The 18598-nt window shown below is 38.5% G+C and overlaps 1 protein-coding gene across 3 annotated transcripts; it reads left to right on the top strand.

Annotated features, from left to right (window-relative positions):
- The first annotated feature begins 19 nt into the window (after positions 1-19).
- On the top strand, positions 20-18241 carry TFB2M (transcription factor B2, mitochondrial). 3 transcript variants are annotated; one of them, XM_064594437.1, is made up of 8 exons: positions 20-505; positions 6221-6235; positions 6327-6374; positions 6694-6842; positions 9918-10007; positions 12223-12285; positions 15292-15464; positions 17171-18241. In XM_064594437.1, the coding sequence occupies exons 1-8, from the start codon at positions 193-195 to the stop codon at positions 17343-17345; spliced, it is 1026 nt and encodes a 341-aa protein (XP_064450507.1). In that variant the 5' UTR covers positions 20-192; the 3' UTR covers positions 17346-18241. The 3 variants fall into 3 exon arrangements, with proteins under 3 accessions (XP_064450507.1, XP_045733558.1, XP_045733557.1); XM_045877601.3 differs by adding an exon at positions 1335-1423 and having other exon boundaries at positions 23-505; positions 6221-6374; XM_045877602.3 differs by lacking the exon at positions 9918-10007 and adding an exon at positions 1335-1423 and having other exon boundaries at positions 6221-6374.
- The last annotated feature ends 357 nt before the right edge of the window (positions 18242-18598 follow it).

Here is an 18598-nt window from a genome sequence, read left to right as displayed (position 1 = left end):
CTCACCCGGACGGAAACGGAAGTGAGGGAAACGGCAAGAAGAAGAGACCGTTCGCATGCGCAGTTTGAAGTGTCTAGTACTGCCCGGCCTAGTCGGGGGGTAGGAGGATGTTACACGTGGAGTTCTCTGTGCGGAGCTCGCTGGCGATGTGACGCTCTCCGGTGACGCTGGGACAGACCTTAGAGGCTGAAGATGTCGGTCCCGGTGACGGGGCTCCCCGCGCGGCTAGCGCTCTCAGCCTTGGCCGGCGCTGGTCGCTTTTGCGTGTTGGGGTCGGGAGTGGCGAGGTGGAGGGGCGTCCGCGCCGGGCACCGCCGGGGCTTGTCTGACCTCCATCTGCAGCTGGTGCCTAGTCAGGGTTTCAGAGACTCGCCCTCGTGGTTGCCCAAGTACCGCTCAGAGCCCAAGAGTTACGTAACCAGTCCGAAACTGGCCACGACCTTGGTGCAGATCCTGAAGAAAGAAGGGAAAAACCCTGACCAGCTTTTCCTGGAGTGCAATCCAGGTGAGTCCGCCGGGGACTGCCTTTCCTTGGACGTTCATCGCTCGTGCCAACTTCCCTCGACCGCCCGTGGGGGGCCGTTTAAGACATGGCCCCAAGAAGCAGCTTGGATGGTCGGTCTCAGTCATGACCTGCATTAGTTTGCACGTCATACAGCATTTGATAAAACATGCTCCTAGATTTTACTTTCTCCTCAAAATACTTGCAAGCTCCCCCACCCCCAAAAAACTTTATCTTTTACATACGCCTCCTAGAGACCATAGCAGGATACCTAGAACATAAGATTTATAGACTTCCTGAAAAATACTTTTTTTTGGTAAAGATTTTATTTTATTTTTTAATTAAGCTCTGTATCCAACGCGGGGCTCGAACTTACGACCCGGAGATCAAGAGTCGCATGCTCCACCGACTGAGCCATCCAGGCGCCCCTGAAAAAATGCTTTTTTAAAGGAGCACTGCCTGTCATGAGTCAGTTCTGTTTAGGTTTGACAGTATCTTTTCCTGGTTCAAGTATCTGGGTAGTCCATGAATAAGTGGAATGCTAAAGGCAACTTTGTTTTTCCTGAGACATAGTAAAACATTATGATCAAGAGGTCAGGCTTTGGCTTTGACAGAATGGATTCAAAGCCAAGCAGCACCACTTACCAGTTGTGATGTTGGAGTCAAATGATTTTATCTAATCCCCAGTTTTCCTACGTGTAAATGAGGACTGTAATATCTACCTTGGGGATAGTGTGAGGATCAAAATTAGATAATACATGTGAAACATCTACTCTAGTCGATATTGAGAGAACTTGTTTTGCAAATAAACTTTTCCTTCTGTTAACACTAGGTCCTGGAATCCTGACTCAAGCATTACTTGAAAGCAAGGCCAAAGTGATTGCCCTTGAAAGTAACAGAACTTTTCTTCCACATTTGGAGGTATACTTTTAGTTTCTGAAACTAATTTATTGTTCAGAGAGCTATCTTTGAGTCTTTAGGGAAGTGAAAATGAAGCACACAATTTATTTTTATAGAATCACTTTGGGGGGCCTTGCTTGCTGTAAATATATTGTTATCTCCCATGACTAGAACATAGTAGTATCATAGGAGGTATCAATGCTTGTTGAATGACTGAAAGACTGGAGTTCTGAGACTTGTTCTCTGATTCTAGCTCTGCTGCAGACTAGTTGGGTGACTTTGAACAGTATGTAACTGGCATCTCGAGGCTTGTTCCCTTGTCTCTGGTAGGGTATCCTGTGCCTCTGCTTTCTGTGAACTTAGAATCTAGGTTAACAGGACTATGTTAACTCTGGATTTAGGGTTTCAGAGGCAAGATAGGCTTGGTATAGTCAGATATAATTGCAGACAGTGAAAGCATTATCCAAATGGGTTTTTCAGTGAATTCTGCTTGTATGGCAGACGGGTTTACGTAACAGTGAAGTGGAAATTCCTTGTCTCACCGCCAGCCTCTTTCCTTCTCTTTCCCCTCCCTTCTGAGTCTTCAGATTCAGTTTAGGAAATTTATACTTCTCTGAGCCAAATTCCTGAAACCATGTATAATAGTATTATTTAAAAGTGCAGGACAACAACAAAAAATTACAAAAACGCCACCAAATATAGTTGTTTATTTTTTAAATAAAACTATGCATGTTAGGTGGTGGTTATCCTACAACTGACAGCTTTGAAAAGAATTCAAGGTTTGTTTTGGTTTGTTTTTTAAGATTTTATTTATTCATTTGAGAGAGAGAGAGCACAAGCAGAGGGAGCGGCAGAGGGAGAGAGAGAAGCAGAGCCGAGCAGGGACCTGGATGCACAACTCGACCCCAGGACCCTGAGATCATGGCCTGAGCCTAAGGCAGGTGCTTAACCGCCTGAGCCACCCAGGCACCCCAAGAATTGAAGGTTTTAGCCAGGTTATTTAATTGATGCTGAATCTGCTGGAATCCCAAAAAACATGAAGAGAAAAGAACACAAAATTGTTGAAAGATCATGGAGTGTGATTTAGTCACCATAGCCATCTGTAATTTCAGTTTGGAATTGGAAACAAGATAGCTTTTATTTTGATCTTTTAAAAAAAGGATTACTTTTTTTTTTGAGAGGGAGGAGGAGAGAGAGAGCATCTTCACCAGGATCCACGGCCAGCTTGTAGCCTGACCCAGGGCTCGATCTCAGGACTCTGAGATCATGACCTGAGCTGAAATCAAGAGTTGGACACTCAACTGACTAAGCCACCCAAGTGCCCCAAGGCCTACTTTTTTTTTTTTTTTTTTTTAAGATTTTATTTATTTATTTGAGAGAGAGAGAGAATGAGAGACGGAGAGCATGAGAGGGAGGAGGGTCAGAGGGAGAAGCAGACTCCCTGCCAAGCAGGGAGCCCGATGCGGGACTCGATCCCGGGACTCCAGGATCATGACCTGAGCTGAAGGCAGTCGCTTAACCAACTGAGCCACCCAGGCGCCCCCCAAGGCCTACTTTTGAAGGTTAATCTGCATGTTCACAAAACAATTGAAAACATTAAAATGTCTATTTAGTTTCTTATCCAATAACACAGTAGTTGCTTTCTTGTAAGATCAAGATACATGTTAATTTGAAATCCATGATTCCATGAAAAATGGAGTGTTAGGGGTTAGAAAGTTCATGACACACAGAACTTTCTTGTAAGAAATACAGGAATATTCATCGTAAATGTTTCTGAAACTACAGTGTAAACACAAAATCCATCTCTGATCAAATCCAATCTTTGGTTAGAACTAAGTTTGTGTTCCAGTTCTGGCTTTTAGTTTCTTTCTAACTCCCCATCCCCACTCCCCTCAGCACTAACTTGAGCTCAGCCCTCAGTAGGTATTTACTCTTATTAACTATCATGACAGAGGGGAAAGCCATTCAAATAAGGTTTTATGTGAATTCATCTATTTGCCAGAATTAAAAGAGAAGTAACCATTTAAATAGAAGTTTTGTGGGCACCTGGGTGGCTCAGTCAATTAAGTGTCCAACTCTTGGTTTCAGCTCAGGTCATGATCTCAGGGTCATGGGATCAAGTCCTGAGTAGGGCTCCTTGCTCTTCGGGGAGTCGGCTTGAAGATTCTCTCTCCGTTTGCCCCTCCCCCTGCTTGTGTGCATATTTGCACGCACACTTTCTCTCTCTAAAATAAATAAATCTTTAAAAATAAATAAATAAATAAAAGCTTTATGGTGGCCCTAAATCACAGCTTTAAAGTGATGCTCTCAGCAGACAATGCTTCTAGCCACCCAGAGTTTGCTCCTAAAAACTGAACAGATTTTCAAGGAGGATGCTTGACTCAGAATTTTTGTCTAACGTTAGAACTCCCACCCTCTCAAATAAAATTCCTGAGACTCCACATTAACAGTGTTTCAAGCAGGAACAGTTAGTTTGCCTATCTGGATGTGCTAGAGGTACAGTTTTTAAATTGTGTTCTATAATAATAAATCATGATATATTCCTTTTGAAAATGAGAACTACTGTTGCAGAAAGAGCTATACATGTTCAGTTGAAGAGCCCTCAGCTTTTGTGGCAAGTGGTGTGGTATTTCAGCGGAGATAGAACACAGTCTTTTCAAGTCAGGCTGAATGTCAGCCCTAGCTGTCACTACCTTTAAGGCCCTTGGGCAATTAAGTAATTTAATCTGTTTGACTTAGGTTTTTCTCATATATAAAATAGAGACATTAATGCCCACTTGTAAAGGATCTTGTTGCAATTTATTTCTATTTTAAGGATTTTATTTCTTTTAGAGAGAGAGCAAGGGTGGTGGGGGAGGGGCAGAAGGAGAGAGAGAATCACAAGCAGACTCCCGGCTGAGCGTGGAGCCCAATGTGGGGCTCGATCTGATGACCCTGAGATCATGACCTGAGCCATAATCAAGAGTTGGATGCTTAACCAACTGTGCCACCCAGGTGCCCCTCTTGTTGCAATTTAAATGCGATGAAATGTGCTTCCTGTTTTTGAATCCTAAATGAAATCGAGTTTTTAAATGTGATTTCACTATTATTGTAGAACTAAATTATGCTGGAGTTCTGGCTATTAATATCATTATTACCATTATTGCATGGTACGTGACAGATGCAAAAACAAAAACGTACTTTCAAGATACTAGTGGAACCAAATCTTAATGTATACATTCCTCTTACATTCCTATCAAACCAAAATTCAATAGCTTTTCTTAGTTACAAAGATTAAAATATAACTCTTGAGTAACTTCTGAGGTTATTTTATTGCTATACATACAGAACACTTTGTAAGAATTTCAAGATAATCTGTTTTTAAGATAAGCATCAAATGAGTGTTCTTTTTCTCTGTCTGTCATAAAACCACACTCTGGTTTTCTTCTTTACATTTTTGGCTTATTCTCAGCTTTTTGTGAGACTCTGGAGTTACTCCATCCTCAGGCCTGGAGTTACTCCATCCTCAGGCCTAGTCTTCTGTGCTTCTCCCTAGGGGGTCTCGTCTGCACCCCTGGCTTCAATAACCTTCAACAAGCAAAATTCTCACCAATTTATATCTTTAGCCTGGACCACTCCACTGACCTCCCTATTCAGGTCTACAACTTCCTACCTGGCATCTCCATGTGGTTCACCTAATAGACATCTCAAACTTAACAGGAGCAAAAGTATATGATTTCTACCGTAGTGTTCCTTCCCTAGTCTTTCTCAAGGGTCCCCACGAAAATGATCATTAGAATTTACTAGATTTAGAAAGAAAATATAGGTTGAAATAAAAAACTTATGAAAAATTAGGGTTTTTATTTTGTAACTTTTTTTTTTTTTAAAGATTTTATTTATTTATTTGACAGAGAGAGACATAGCGAGAGAGAGAACACAAGCAGGGGGAGTGGGAGAGGGAGAAGCAGGCCTCCCGCAGAGCAGGGAGCCCGATGCGGGGCTCAATCCCAGGACCTTGGGATCACGACCTGAGCCGAAGGCAGACGCTTAACAACTGAGCCACCCAGGCGCCCCTATTTTGTAACTTTAAATTGCAAATTCTTGAAACCTTGATATATACCAACAGAATTTTCTGTGCATGAGAATCTCAAAATGCATATCAAGTCCCTTGACCTCTTCTCATTGATTTTTTTTTTTTGTAACTTCTAACGAAGTTTATGGCATCTGTAGCTACGCCTTGCTCTCACTGCTAAGATGTCCAGTGCTACGACAGAACCAGCACATCAGGGCGGTGAATGGACGGAGGTGTATCAGACCTCCTCTGGCAGACAAGGAGCTTTCCTTCTGTAGTTGCTTCTGTCTTTAGAAAATGTAAATGAAAAATCAAGGGGAAAATAGAAAGTGACCTACACGATGAGTGTAGCCAAGTTCATTTGGCAAAGGACTAATTAGACTCTTCTAGTAAAAACAGGGCTGTCTGCCTTTCCCTTTAATATTTTTATCGTTTTTCTCTGAAGCATCTGGCCATGACCAGCAGATAGTTGCCGCTCTCTGCCTGGGCCCAGGTGTGGTCTCCAGGCGGCCGCCACTAAAGCAGATAGTGTGAGGACACTTTTTGAACAGCTGAAACCATTGAGAAAGTGAAAGGATAAGTGAGAATTTGTTGAAGGTTTATTGGTTTGGGGACTTTTTCTTAGTAATACTGTACTTTTATTGCTTTTCAGGCATTAATTTCTCTTAACTGTTAAATTTTAGGGTAAATTTTTTGAAATAGATCTTTGGGTACAAAGTCTCCCTAACACTGACAGTTTTAAACATGTTATCTCTGTCTCTCTTCAGTCCCTGCGCAAAAAGGTGAATGGAAAACTAGAAGTGGTCTACTGTGACTTCTTTAAAATGGATCCTAGAAATTTTGGAATAGTAAAACCTCCCATTATGATTTCAGAAACGCTTTTTCGGCATTTGGGAATAGAAGCGGTTCCTTGGTCAGAAGGTAATTTTTGTCATTCACTGCAGCAAATTGCTTCTGATTTGCCAGCTTTCTCTAGCAGGACACCTTGTCTGCTGAAGAGATCCGCATCCTGTCTAGATGAGAGTTTGTGGGCGGCTGCTCTCAGGACTGTGGCTTTCTCCTCACATAGACAGAATCCAAGCAGCTCCACGGAGGCCAAGCGCCCTATCAAGGAAAGATGCCAAGGCTTCGTTTTAATGGACTTAATACAGTTTGTTAACTTAGTTTGACTCAATAAAATATGATCTTAGGAAAAAGTTTTAACAACTTACTCGAATATTTTTGCTTGTATTCCTAACAGATACCCCATTAAGAGTAGTTGGAATCTTCCCAGCAAAAAATGAGAAAAAGATACTTTGGAAGCTTTTATATGACCTATATTCTTCTACTTCTGTATATAGTTATGGACGAGTAGAACTAAATATGTTTATTACTGAAAGGGAATACAAGGTAGGTTATTAACAAGTACCTGATTAGTGTTTGTTTTGCAAGAGTTTTGTGATCTTTCTCTGCATGGTCTTAATCTGTATGACTTTAATTTGAGCTCATGACATTGAGAGTATTAAGATGGTTTTTAAATTTCTGTAGAGCAGTCTTTAGATTCAATTTTTTTTTAAGGTTGTTTTTTTTGTGTGTGGTTAAATATCCATGTGACATATTTACCATTTTAACTGTTTCTAAGTGTACAGTTCAGTGGCATTAAGTATATTCACATTGTGGTACAACTGGTAACCACCATCTATCTCTTCTCAGCACATTTTTATCATTCCATACGAAATAAGCATTACTTCCCATCTTCCCCTTCCCCTGAGCCTCTGGTAAATATTGTTCTACTTTCTGTCTCAGTGAATTTGACTATTCTAGGTACTTCATCACAGGTGGAATCATAGAATATTGCACTTTGTGTCTGACTGACTTCACTTAGCATAATGCCTTTATGGTTCATCCAAGTCGTAGCATGTGTCAGAATTTCATTTTCTTTTTAAGGCTGAAAAACATACCATTGCATGCATATATATATGTATATATTTACACACAAACATATACACATAGATTCATACCCCCACAACCTTTTCTTTATCCATTCATCTGTCAACAGACATTTGAGTTGCTTCCACTTTTCGTTACTGTGAATGATGTAGCTGTGAGCTTTGGTGTGCAAATATCTTTTCCAGTCCGGCTTTTAGTACTTTTGGCTATATACCCAGAAGTGGAATTCCTGGATCATATGGCAATACTATTTTTTTTTTAATATTTTATTTATTTGAGAAAGAGAGGGAGAGAGAGAGAGAGCACAAGGAGGGGGCAAAGGGGAGAGAGAATGTTTTTTAAATTAAAAAAAAAATTATTTATTTATTTGAGAGGGAGCACAGAGCAAGAGGGAGAAGCAGACCCCTGCTGAGAGGGAGCCCAACTTGGGGCTCAGTCACAGGACCCTGAAATCATGACCTGAGCCGAAGGCAGATGCTTAACCCATTAGGCCACCCAGGCACCCCAATACTATTTTTAATTTTTTTCTATTTTGTAATTTTTAAGGACCCACTCTACTGCTTTCCGTAGTGTCTACCATTTTATATTCCCACCAGCAATGCACAAGAGTTCCAATTTCTCCATGTTCTCTCCAATGTTTGTTTTCTGGTTTTTTATAATAGCTGTTGTAATGCTGTGAGGTAGTAGCTCATTGTGGTTTTGATTTGATTAGTGATGTTGAACATCTTTTCATGTGCTTATAGGCCGTTTGTGTATCATCTTTGGAGGAATGTCTATGAAAGTCGTTTGCCCTTTTCTTTGGGTTGTTTGTTTTTCTGTTGAGTTTAAGGAGTTATTTATATATTCTCAATATTAATCCCTGCTCAGGTATGTGATTTATGAATATTTTCTCCCCTTCGGTGGGTTGCCATTTTACACTGTTGTGTCCGTTGATTCCCAAAGTTTTTAATTTTGATGAAGCCCAGTTTGTCTATTTTTTCTTTTTGTTGCCTGTGCCTTTAGTGTCGTAGCTAAGAAATCACTGTCAAATCCAGTGTCATGAAGCTTTTGTCTTAAGTTTTCTTCTAAGAGATTTATCGTTTCAGCTCTTATGTTCTGGTCTTTGATCCATTTTGAATTACTTTTTTTAATATGGTGTCGGGTAAGGGTCCAGCTTCATTCTTCTGCATGTGGGTATCTAGTTTCCCCAGCATCTTTTGTTGAAAAGACTGTCTTTTCCCCATGGAATGGCCTTGGTACCCTTGTCAAAACATCATTTAGTCATACACATGAGGGTCAGTTTCTAAGCTCTCTCTTTTATTATTAGGCTATTCAGTGTCTCTTGAGATTCCATATGAATTTTAGGATGGGTTTTTCTAGTTCTGTGACAAAAGCATCGTTGGGATTTTGGTCTGGATTGTGTTGACTCTGTAGATCACTTTGAGTAATATTGACATCTTAACATTGGTCAGTCTTCCAATCTGTGAACACTGGTTGTTTTTTCCATTTGTTTTTTATTTCTTTCATCAGTGTTTTGTAGTTTTCAGTGTACAAGTCTTTCCCCTCCTTGGTTAATTGATTCCTAAGTATTTTACTCTTTTGGATGCTATTTTAAATGGAGTTGTTTTCTTAATTTTGCTTTTCAGATTATTCATTGTTAGTATATAGAAATGTGATTGACTTTTGTGTGTTGATTTTTATATCCTGCAACTTTGCTGAATTCATGTATTAGTTCTAATAGAAATATTTGGGGTTTTTAGACTCTATGCTCTGAAATTGAATGGCCTTCTGAAGTTCTTTATAGTGTCTTGAGAGTAATGTTTCTTTTCTGCTCAGAATGCTTCACATTATTAATCTTCTAATCCATTGTAACACGAGATGCTTACTTGTATGTAAGAGTTATGGGTTAGCATAGTGGAGCAAGAAATGAAAGGGTGGTTTACTCACCAAGACTCAGTACAGACATAGTGACTATCCATGGAAAGCATAGGGACTCAGAACCTTGAGGCTGTACCTACATTATATCATGAAAGTTTGAAAGAAGAGAAACGGGAAATGCTTCATCAGGTTTTATCTTGCTACTGGGGAAATGTTCTAGTGCTTCTTTCACCATGGACCTTTTCACGTGTAGTTTCCGCCGTGTAGTGCTCTCATTCACTGAGGAAACCACTCATCCTTCAAGTGTCAGCCTGAACAATTCTTGACTCAAAATTTATTAGTCCACCTGATACATACTTCTAACACACACTTGTCCTTCTCCAAAGTAATTATACATTTTTGTTTCATTTTTTTCTTTAATGAGATTTTGCCCTGATAGGGTTTTGGCTAAAGGAAATCAATCTCACATACATTATGTTTTAAGTGTACATGACGATATATTTCAATATGAAAGTTTAAAAAGATTTCTCTTCTTTGAAATGATTACGGATAAGATTTTGCGATTCTAATTTTTTAAAAATTTCTAAATACTATTAAGATATTACTTTTAAGATTCAGAATTTTATTTCAATTGCTTATAGTTATGTAAACATATAACTTTTATTTTCCTTTTACTAGAAACTGGTGGCAAGTCCCCAAAATCCACACTTGTATCAAGCATTAAGTGTGCTCTGGCAAGTAGCTTGTAAGATTAAGCTTCTGCATGTGGTGAGTAAAATCGTTCTAAATTGCAACAGAGAACTTCATTTTTATTTTTTTATTATTTATTTTTAAAAATTTTTTTAAGTTCAGTTAATTAAGTTATAGTGTATTATTAGTTTCAGTGGTAGAGTTCAGTGATTCATCAGTTGTATAAAACACCCAGTGCTCATTACATCACGTGTCCTTCTTCATGCCCATCACCAGTTACCCTATCTCCCCAGCCCCCGAACTTCATTGTTTTTAAAGAGGCTACATTTTTGTGACCAGTAAATGGAGAAAAATGAAAATTTAATTTATTATTTTTCCCAGCTATTGAAGATAATAGAGCAAGGTAACTTTGTGCTTATGTTTTTGTTACAAATATTTATATTTTTCTCTGATTATAAAAATAATGTATACTCATTGTAAAAATGTGAGACATAAGAAAGAAAAAAGAAAAGAGGGGCACCTGGGTGGCTCATTCGGTTAAGCGGCTGCCTTCGGCTCAGGTCATGATCCTAGGGTCCTGGGATTGAGTCCCACATCAGGCTCCCTGCTCGGTGGGGAGCCTGCTTCTCCCTCTCCCTCTGCCTGCCTCTCTGCCTACTTGTGCTCTTTCTCTCTCTGTCAAATAAATAAATAAAGTCTTTAAAAGAAAGAGAAAAGAATTTTAAAAACTCCCATCACTACAGTTCCACCACCCAGAGGTCACTATTGACATTTGTGACCTATTTGTAGCCTTTTATTTTTCCTGTATTTCTTTTTCTTTAAATAGTAGAGATTATATTTTTTTGTATCTTATTTTTTTCACTTAATAGCTAATAGTGATGTTTTTTTCTCTCATCACTAGACATTTTTCTTGTTTTTAATGGTCAGTTAAAACCTCACTATAGAGCATTCCCCTTTTTAGTTTATTTCCTTAGGCAAGATCAGAGTCATCTAATAGAAATATAATGTGAGCCACACATGTAGTTTTACATGTAACGCTACATTTAGTAGCAACACTTATAAAAAAGTAAAAAACAGATAAAACTAATGTTAATATATTTTATTTAACCTCGATTCAAAAATATTATCATTTCAGTATGTAATCAGTATTTTACAATTAGTTATTACATAATTTGGATTATTTTTTTACGTACAGAGCCTTTGAAGTCCAGTGTGTATTTTATACTTAACAACACATCTCCGTTCAGACTAGATACATTTCAGGTGTCAGTAGCCACATATGACTAGTGGCCACTGTATTCATAGCAAAGGGCCAGAGTGAAGGAAAAACTGATAAAACACTATTTCTTTCATACAGTAATTTGGCCTTTCTCTTTTTTGTTGGATGTATGTTTACTATGTGATGGACCCTTGTTCTTCTAAGGATATGTTGGTTTCATTTTTAAATTCGCCGTGTGTATCTCCATGTAGTCCCTTCAGTGTTGTCGTCCAGGAGCACATTAAGCCCCTCAGTGTGCATACTTAGTTGTGAGAATGTTACCCATTTGATTTTAGCTTTTGTTCCAGTTCTGTGTTTTTTCCTCCAATGCATGAGGTTCTTAGACTGGCTCTCTGTTCCTTGTCTTTAGTATCTGTCATGCTTTTATTGTTTTTCTATATTCCCAGAAATCTTTTCACACTAGTGTTCACAGCACTGACCCTGCACTGTATGCTGTAACATTGGTATTGCGGTTCTCGGTGTCCCTAAATCCTTTCTTACCTCAGTGATCTCTGATTCTGTTGGCTTTTTATCTGGGCCTCCTCTCCTCATGGCTGTCAGCTAGTTTCTTCATAAAGGCCTCCCGGGGACTTTAGCTTTCTGGAGAGTCTCCTCTTTTTTTGTTCTGCAGTATTTATTTTCAAAGGCCTTGTGTTGACGTTTGCCGTTCATTAATGTCAGTGTTGATCTGATGGGTCCTAACCTGACTGTGACTTAATATGGAAATCTTAGCTGTTAAGATTAAGGACCAGCTTAAGGACCTATTTGCATAATTATATTAAGGATGATACTCTATCTAAATAAGTAAGAGAATTAGCAATGTCAGGATAGACCTTTGATTCTCCTCTTTATCTAAAAAAAAAAAAAAAGAAGAGGGAAGTTTATGATTTAACTATCCCATGTTTTTCTTAAGTCCAATTAGAATGGTGACTTGGATTTAATTCATTCTGTTATTTAAAGGCAGTAATAATTTGGGGCACTTTGACTAAAGAGAACTAAAAGAAATGTTTCTGGTTTTGTTTACCTTCCCTCAAGGAGCCTTGGTCCTCATTTGGCGTATACGGCCAAAGTGGGAGACAGGAAAAGCTGAAGAATAAGGTAAGAATGAATGCCCTTCTCTTTTTCTTTCTAAATGGAACATCCTATTTTCTTTAAGATTATCTGGTATTCTGTATTTATTTAAATGTTTAATTTTAGAATATTTGGAAATGTTCTTTAAACATATCTTACTGCTTTTAATAAATTCAAATTATTTTGGAAGAAAGTTGTAATTTTCAGCTGATTATACAGTGGTATAGCATAGTAATAGGCTTAAACAGAATTTGACTTCCATCTCTATCTCTTGCAATGAAGAAACATCCCAAATTTGGAAAATACAGTCATCTTAGTGTTCATCTAATTTGATAAACTAAAGACACAATTTTAAAAGTCAGAAATCTGTCGTATTACTATTTATAATGATTGAGTTCATCAACACGTATGTCTTGTTTCTTACCCAGAGGGTGGGGCTTTTGTTTGTTTTTTCCCCTTTTTATAGAACCAAAGTGATGATGTTATAAAGTGATCTTCCATTTACTTTATATCAGGGGGACTTGTAGCAAAATTGGAATAAAGTAGCTGAATTTTTAAAAACAGTCCAAAGTTTGACTTCAGGATGAAATGCTAATGATGTGGATCAGGTCAGCCTGAAGGTCCCATTTACCTACTTACTTTGGGTTTTTTCTCACTTTTTTTTTTTTTTTTTTTTTTTTTTTTTATTTGACAAACAGAGACAGCGAGAGAGGGAACACAAGCAGGGGGAGTGGGAGAGGGAGAAGCAGGCTTCCCACCAAGCAGGGAGCCCGATGCGGGGCTCGATCCCAGGACCCTGGGATCATGACCTGAGCCGAAGGCAGACGCTTAACGACTGAGCCACCCAGGCGCCCCAAGGTTTTTTCTCACTCTTGCCACTAAAAGAAAAAAAAGAAAATGATCAATTTAGAAATGGCCTGACTTTTCAATCATCATTGTGATCATTGAGATTTTAGCTCTATTTCACTCTTCATAAGCATATTTTTGTAGCCTCACAGAATAGAATCAGATTAATTTATTTTATTTTGAGACCATTGGGAACTTATCCAAATGTCCCCAAAGTGAACAGTCTTGTATATAAGACACTATCATTTTTTCACTGACAACAGCAAAAGCTAAAAAATGTTTCTTTGGGGCGCCTGGGTGGCTCAGATGGTTAAGCGTCTGCCTTCGGCTCAGGTCATGATCTCAGGGTCCTGGGATCGAGTCCCTCATTGGGCTCCCTGCTCTTTGGGAGCCTGCTTCTCCCTCTGCCTCTCTCTCTGTCTCTCTCTCTGTCTCTCATGAATAAATAAATAAAATCTTTAAAAAAAAAAAAATGTTTCTTTGGCCAACTTAAATATATAAACTTTAGTGATGAAAAGGAGATAACCAGATGTCATGTTTCATGAGAGAATTGTATTCAAATATTCCACCTGTATCTCTTATATCAGCATGTCTGTAATTGCTACAGAGGCACATTGAGACATTTGACAGTTTTTTAGAGCACATTCTGATTTCCATCCAAATTGTTTGGTATTTTCCACTTTCTGGAAGCCATATTTTTATCACTGGAACTTTTTTCCTAAGCTACAAATAGCCATCCATTTACCAGCAGGACAGTTTTTTCTTCCCTATTTATCAAGTAAGTCTGTTTCTGTAACTACAAAACTATCTACCAGATTCCTTTTTTTTTTTTTTTTTTTTTTAATTTATTTTTAAGTAACCAGGGTCACCCATCCTGGGGCTTGAACTTAAAACCTGGAAGAATTGCATGCTCTACAAACTGAGCCAGCCAGGTACCCCCTACCAGCTTCCTTTTTAAAGTCACTTTCAAAAGTCTTATTAACAACAATATATAACACTTTGAGTTATGAGGTTATCTCCCTCTGTAATTAATAATTACTAAATATTTTTTGAATTTCATTGCCTCCTTTTTTTTTTTTTTTTTGACTAATTTCTTCAATTGCAGGCATCCAAAACTAGAAACTAGAATTGATTGAAGGTTTCTTTTTCAGGCAATAGGTCTTCCACAAAGAGTATATATACTCAAAAATGTATATTTTTGTGTATGTACATATATATGTATGTGTGTATGTATAGTTAGATAAATAAATAAGGGATCACTACCTAATATATGAGATTTCCAAAGGACTAAACATAAGGCCTCTGTGCTTCCCGAGGGATAATTTCAGAGGGAAAAAACATCTTAACCTTACATTAAGGCATGTACTTTTTAAAAAAAATCTGAATATTGTATACTAGAGCAGGTTGGCCAACTTTTTCGGTAAAGGGCCAAGCAGCAAATGTTTTATGCTTTGCAGACCACATAATAGTCTCTGTCCTAGTCTTTGTTTTTGCTTCTTTTTTTTTATTTTTTAAACGGTCCTTTACAAAGGTAGAAAGCATTTTTAGATCCAGACTATACAAAAACAAGCAGGCTGTGGACCATAGTTTGTAACCCCATATTTTTTTAAATATCCAAAGGAAAATTATAAGTCAATAATGCTTTTTTATCCTTAGGATCTGGTGTTGTATCTCAAATATAGAAGAAACTCAGTACATGTTAGTGTCCTGTTTGGGATTTGATTTTACCCTGCTTCAAAGTTAATAAGCTGTTACTCTTTCATGGATACTGCCCTAAGGTAGACTCCCGGATCAGACAAAGGACTTTATCTGCCCCCACGTCCCATAGGATAATGTGATGTTCCTTAATTGACGGTGTACGTGCTGGGGCTTGCACTGCAGCTTAGAAACACAGAGCTGGGGGAGTCCACTTCTTTTATAGCAAACACGAAGCAAGCTCCTCTTTGTCCTGGAGAGAGCCATTATCTCATCCCTCAAGGTGGCTTGCTGCAGACAACCCTGAGGAACTGCCCAGGTAAAGAGTGGTTAGGCCCTTGCATTCTTCGCCCACCCAGCAAGAACGTACAGGACCGCTCGGCATCTGTGGTGTTTGCCCCTTCCAAGAGCTAGCTTGAATGAGTAAGCAAACTCTGTCTTGCTCTAGCAGTATTTTATGACTAACACAATTTATTCTTTTTCTCTCTCCAGAAACCATTAGAACAAATAAATAAACAAGTAGGACAAAACATGTGTTTAATTCAACTGACTCCTCTTCCGAATTTATTTACAGAAAATTTAACATCTGTTAACTATGATGTATTTTTTCACATGTTAAAGCAGTGTTTTATGAAGCGTAATTTCAAGCTAATGGACCATTTACAGTAAGTAAGAAGAATAAAAGCAAGTATAAAAGTAGCAATTTCATGTGAGAATTATGCTTTTCATGTTAGCGGTCCATTTTCTGGATCTTGTATCTCTTGATTAACAGAGTGAGGTACCATGTTTTCACTCATCTCTTTCTTCACAACACTTCCTTCCCCAGTGCACATTTTGAGAAAAATAAAATTCAATTTTCCACATAGTCTCCTGAGCTTAATTTTTTTTTTCCTTTGAAAAAAACAACTAGGGATGCCTACCAGTAGTTCCTCTTTGTCAGAGTTCATGTCCAGGATTGACTTATGTGGAGAACTAGCTGCTTGCCAGTGACCGGGATGGGAGCAGCATCAGTGGTGGCAAACCCACCACTTACCTTTTCTCACTGCTTATTCCTCATGGTTTTATTTCCTAGCCCAAGGAGGCACGGATTATTCTACCACCCTAGTCCTCCTGTCCTGGACCAAATTTTAAGTTTTTACCTAAAGCTTTATAAAAATTATAGCTGTTACTGCCTCCTTGGTATCTACATAACTTTTCCATGAGGATGATGGGTACAGCTCTGTAAGTTATGCATGACCCCTTGGAATCAGCAGCCCATGGTCATTCAAAGTCCTGTCAGAGAATGGGTGAAACTCTGAATGAGCTGTTGATTGAACTATACTTGTGTAAAAATAAATGATAAGCATGGCAGTAGACCAGTAAAAGTAATCTATTTTTCATCTTTTCACCTTGTGGTAGTGACTGTTTTGAATGCATCTGACTCTCAATCTCAGCTCAGGTCTTGATCTCGGGGTTGTGAGTTCAAGCTCTGTGTGGAGCCTATCTAAAAAAAAAAAAAGTTGGGGTGCTTGGGTGGCTCAGTTGTTAAGCGTCTGCCTTCGGCTCAGGTCATGATCCCAGGGTCCTGGGATCGAGCCCCACATCGGGCTCCCTGCTCCGCGGAAAGTCTGCTTCTCCCTCTCCCACTCCCCCTGCTTGTGTTCCCTCTCTCGCTGTGTCTCTGTGAAATAAATAAATAAATCTTTAAAAAATAATAATAATATGGGAAATTAAGCAATAAATACGGTAAACTGTGGTGAAAAAATGTTTAAAATTCCCCTGGTGATCTCTGAATTGAAAGCACGTTTATACCTGTGACCAGGATTATGTTCAAAATCAAAAAGTATTGGAAATAGTTTCCACCGGCACATTACATTTGTTTAGTTGTTATTGTCAGAAGCTCACTGATGGTTTCTTGCTAGGCTAATATATTAGGCAGTTTTCTGCTTTATAATTTATTCACCAGTAATTGTTACATAAAAAGGTGAAAACTGTTCCCTCTTTGAAATCTGCTGGATGCCAGTTTCTGCTGTTTGTACTTATTGAACCATTACATGGACCTAAATGGAGTTAAGAATGTTTTTGCAAAGAGAGTTAACAGATGAAAGAGGTAGGCATAATTTTTTTGAAGGGCAATGTTAAACTAGAATTTTGTGTAAGAATTGATGAGTACATGTTAAAGCCCAGATTTGCTCTTTTTATGATAGGTAAGCCATGAAACCTCAGAAATGATAGTAAAAGCTATACATTATATGCAAACTCTAAAACCAAGTAAGATTAATTATATATCCATAAGTTAAACATTTTAAATTGGGCATAGAAGCCATTTCTACTAATATTTACTGCGGTTATAAAAGGAATTAAGCAGATTCACTTCGTGTTTCTTTTGTAGGTTATTGAGTCCAGTTAATGCAACAGCTATATTGAAGCAAATAGAGAAAAATGGAGACATGAAAATAACAGATCTGCACCCTCAAGACTTTAAACAGCTTTTTGAAACTATAGAGTGTTCCAAAGAATCTTGTAGGTGGCTATTTGATGATTGCATGGAAGAGATGATCATGTAGGGAACTTGACTGGCCCACATTAGCTGGAGCCATTGATTTATTTGGAAATTATGACACAAATGGAAGAGAACTAAGTTTGAAAAGCTTCCAGCCTTTCAACGGAAGATAACTGTTCTTGTTTTGCAGATTGGGCACCTTCTTCTGAAGGTGATCCTTTAGTAAACTGGATAAAACCATGGCTGCTATTTTATTCACAAAGGGTAAAATGAAAACGTCAGTTAATTGTGGATTTGATCAGATTGCATTTGTTTTGTTTTAAATTCCTATCTTCTGTAGACATACTGGTAGTTGTAGGGTATTGCCAGATGAAATTTAGTTTTAAAAATCCCTTTGGCCCAGGGTGCCTGGCTGGCTCAGTCAGTAGAGTGTGTGACTTGATCTCAGGGTTGTGAGTTTAAGCCCCATGTTGGGGGTAGAGCTTACTTAAAAAAAAAAAATCCCTTTGGCCAAATATCTTATATTGTATTAACTTAAATATTCCATTTTCACTGTTGATTTTTTTTTTTTTTTAAGATTTTATTTATTTGACAGAGAGAGACACAGCGAGAGAGGGAACACAAGCAGGGGGAGTGGGAGAGGGAGAAGCAGGCCTCCCGCTGAGCAGGGAGCCTGATGTGGGGCTTGATCCCAGGACTCTGGGATCATGACCTGAACCGAAGGCAGACGCTTAACGACTGAGCCACCCAGGGGCCCCTTCACTGTTGATTTTTGCTTCCTCCTGGAGGGCAAAAGAGTTTGTACATTATTAAGCTTAGAAAGTAAATTAAAATGATTTAAGTGGTTTGTTTTAGTTTTCAGATTGTTGAATTATATTATCAAGTACTGTACAATGAAATTATTTCAATTTTAATATGGTTTAAACTTTTTTCAAAATTAAAATATTTTAAGTAACAAGATTTTGTGATTTGTTGGTCTCTATCTAATGAAATATTAAATTGAACCTAAGGTATTCACTTTAAATTGTTATGTACAGTCAATGTGCGTTCAGTGAGTAATTCAGTCTGTGTTATTCAAAAGTTGCTTGAATTTTTGTTCTATCAAGAAAGTTCATCTGAAGTTAGACCTTTACATGAATCTAAATGGAATTAAGAATGTTTTCTTAGAGGGCGCCTGGGTGGCTCGGTCGGTTAAGTGTCTGCCTTCAGCTCAGGTCATGATCCCAGGGTGCTGGGATTGAGCCCCGCATTGGGCTCCTGCGTGGCCGGGAGCCTGCTTCTCCCTCTGCCTGCCTGCCTGCCTACTTGTGATCTCTT

Source organism: Mirounga angustirostris, unplaced genomic scaffold, assembly GCF_029215605.1.
Source record: "Mirounga angustirostris isolate CCGP_5_RB_7025 unplaced genomic scaffold, mMirAng1.0.hap1 SCAF_6, whole genome shotgun sequence".
Classification (NCBI taxonomy): Eukaryota; Metazoa; Chordata; class Mammalia; order Carnivora; family Phocidae; genus Mirounga; species Mirounga angustirostris.
This window is presented reverse-complemented; position numbering and strand designations above follow the sequence as displayed.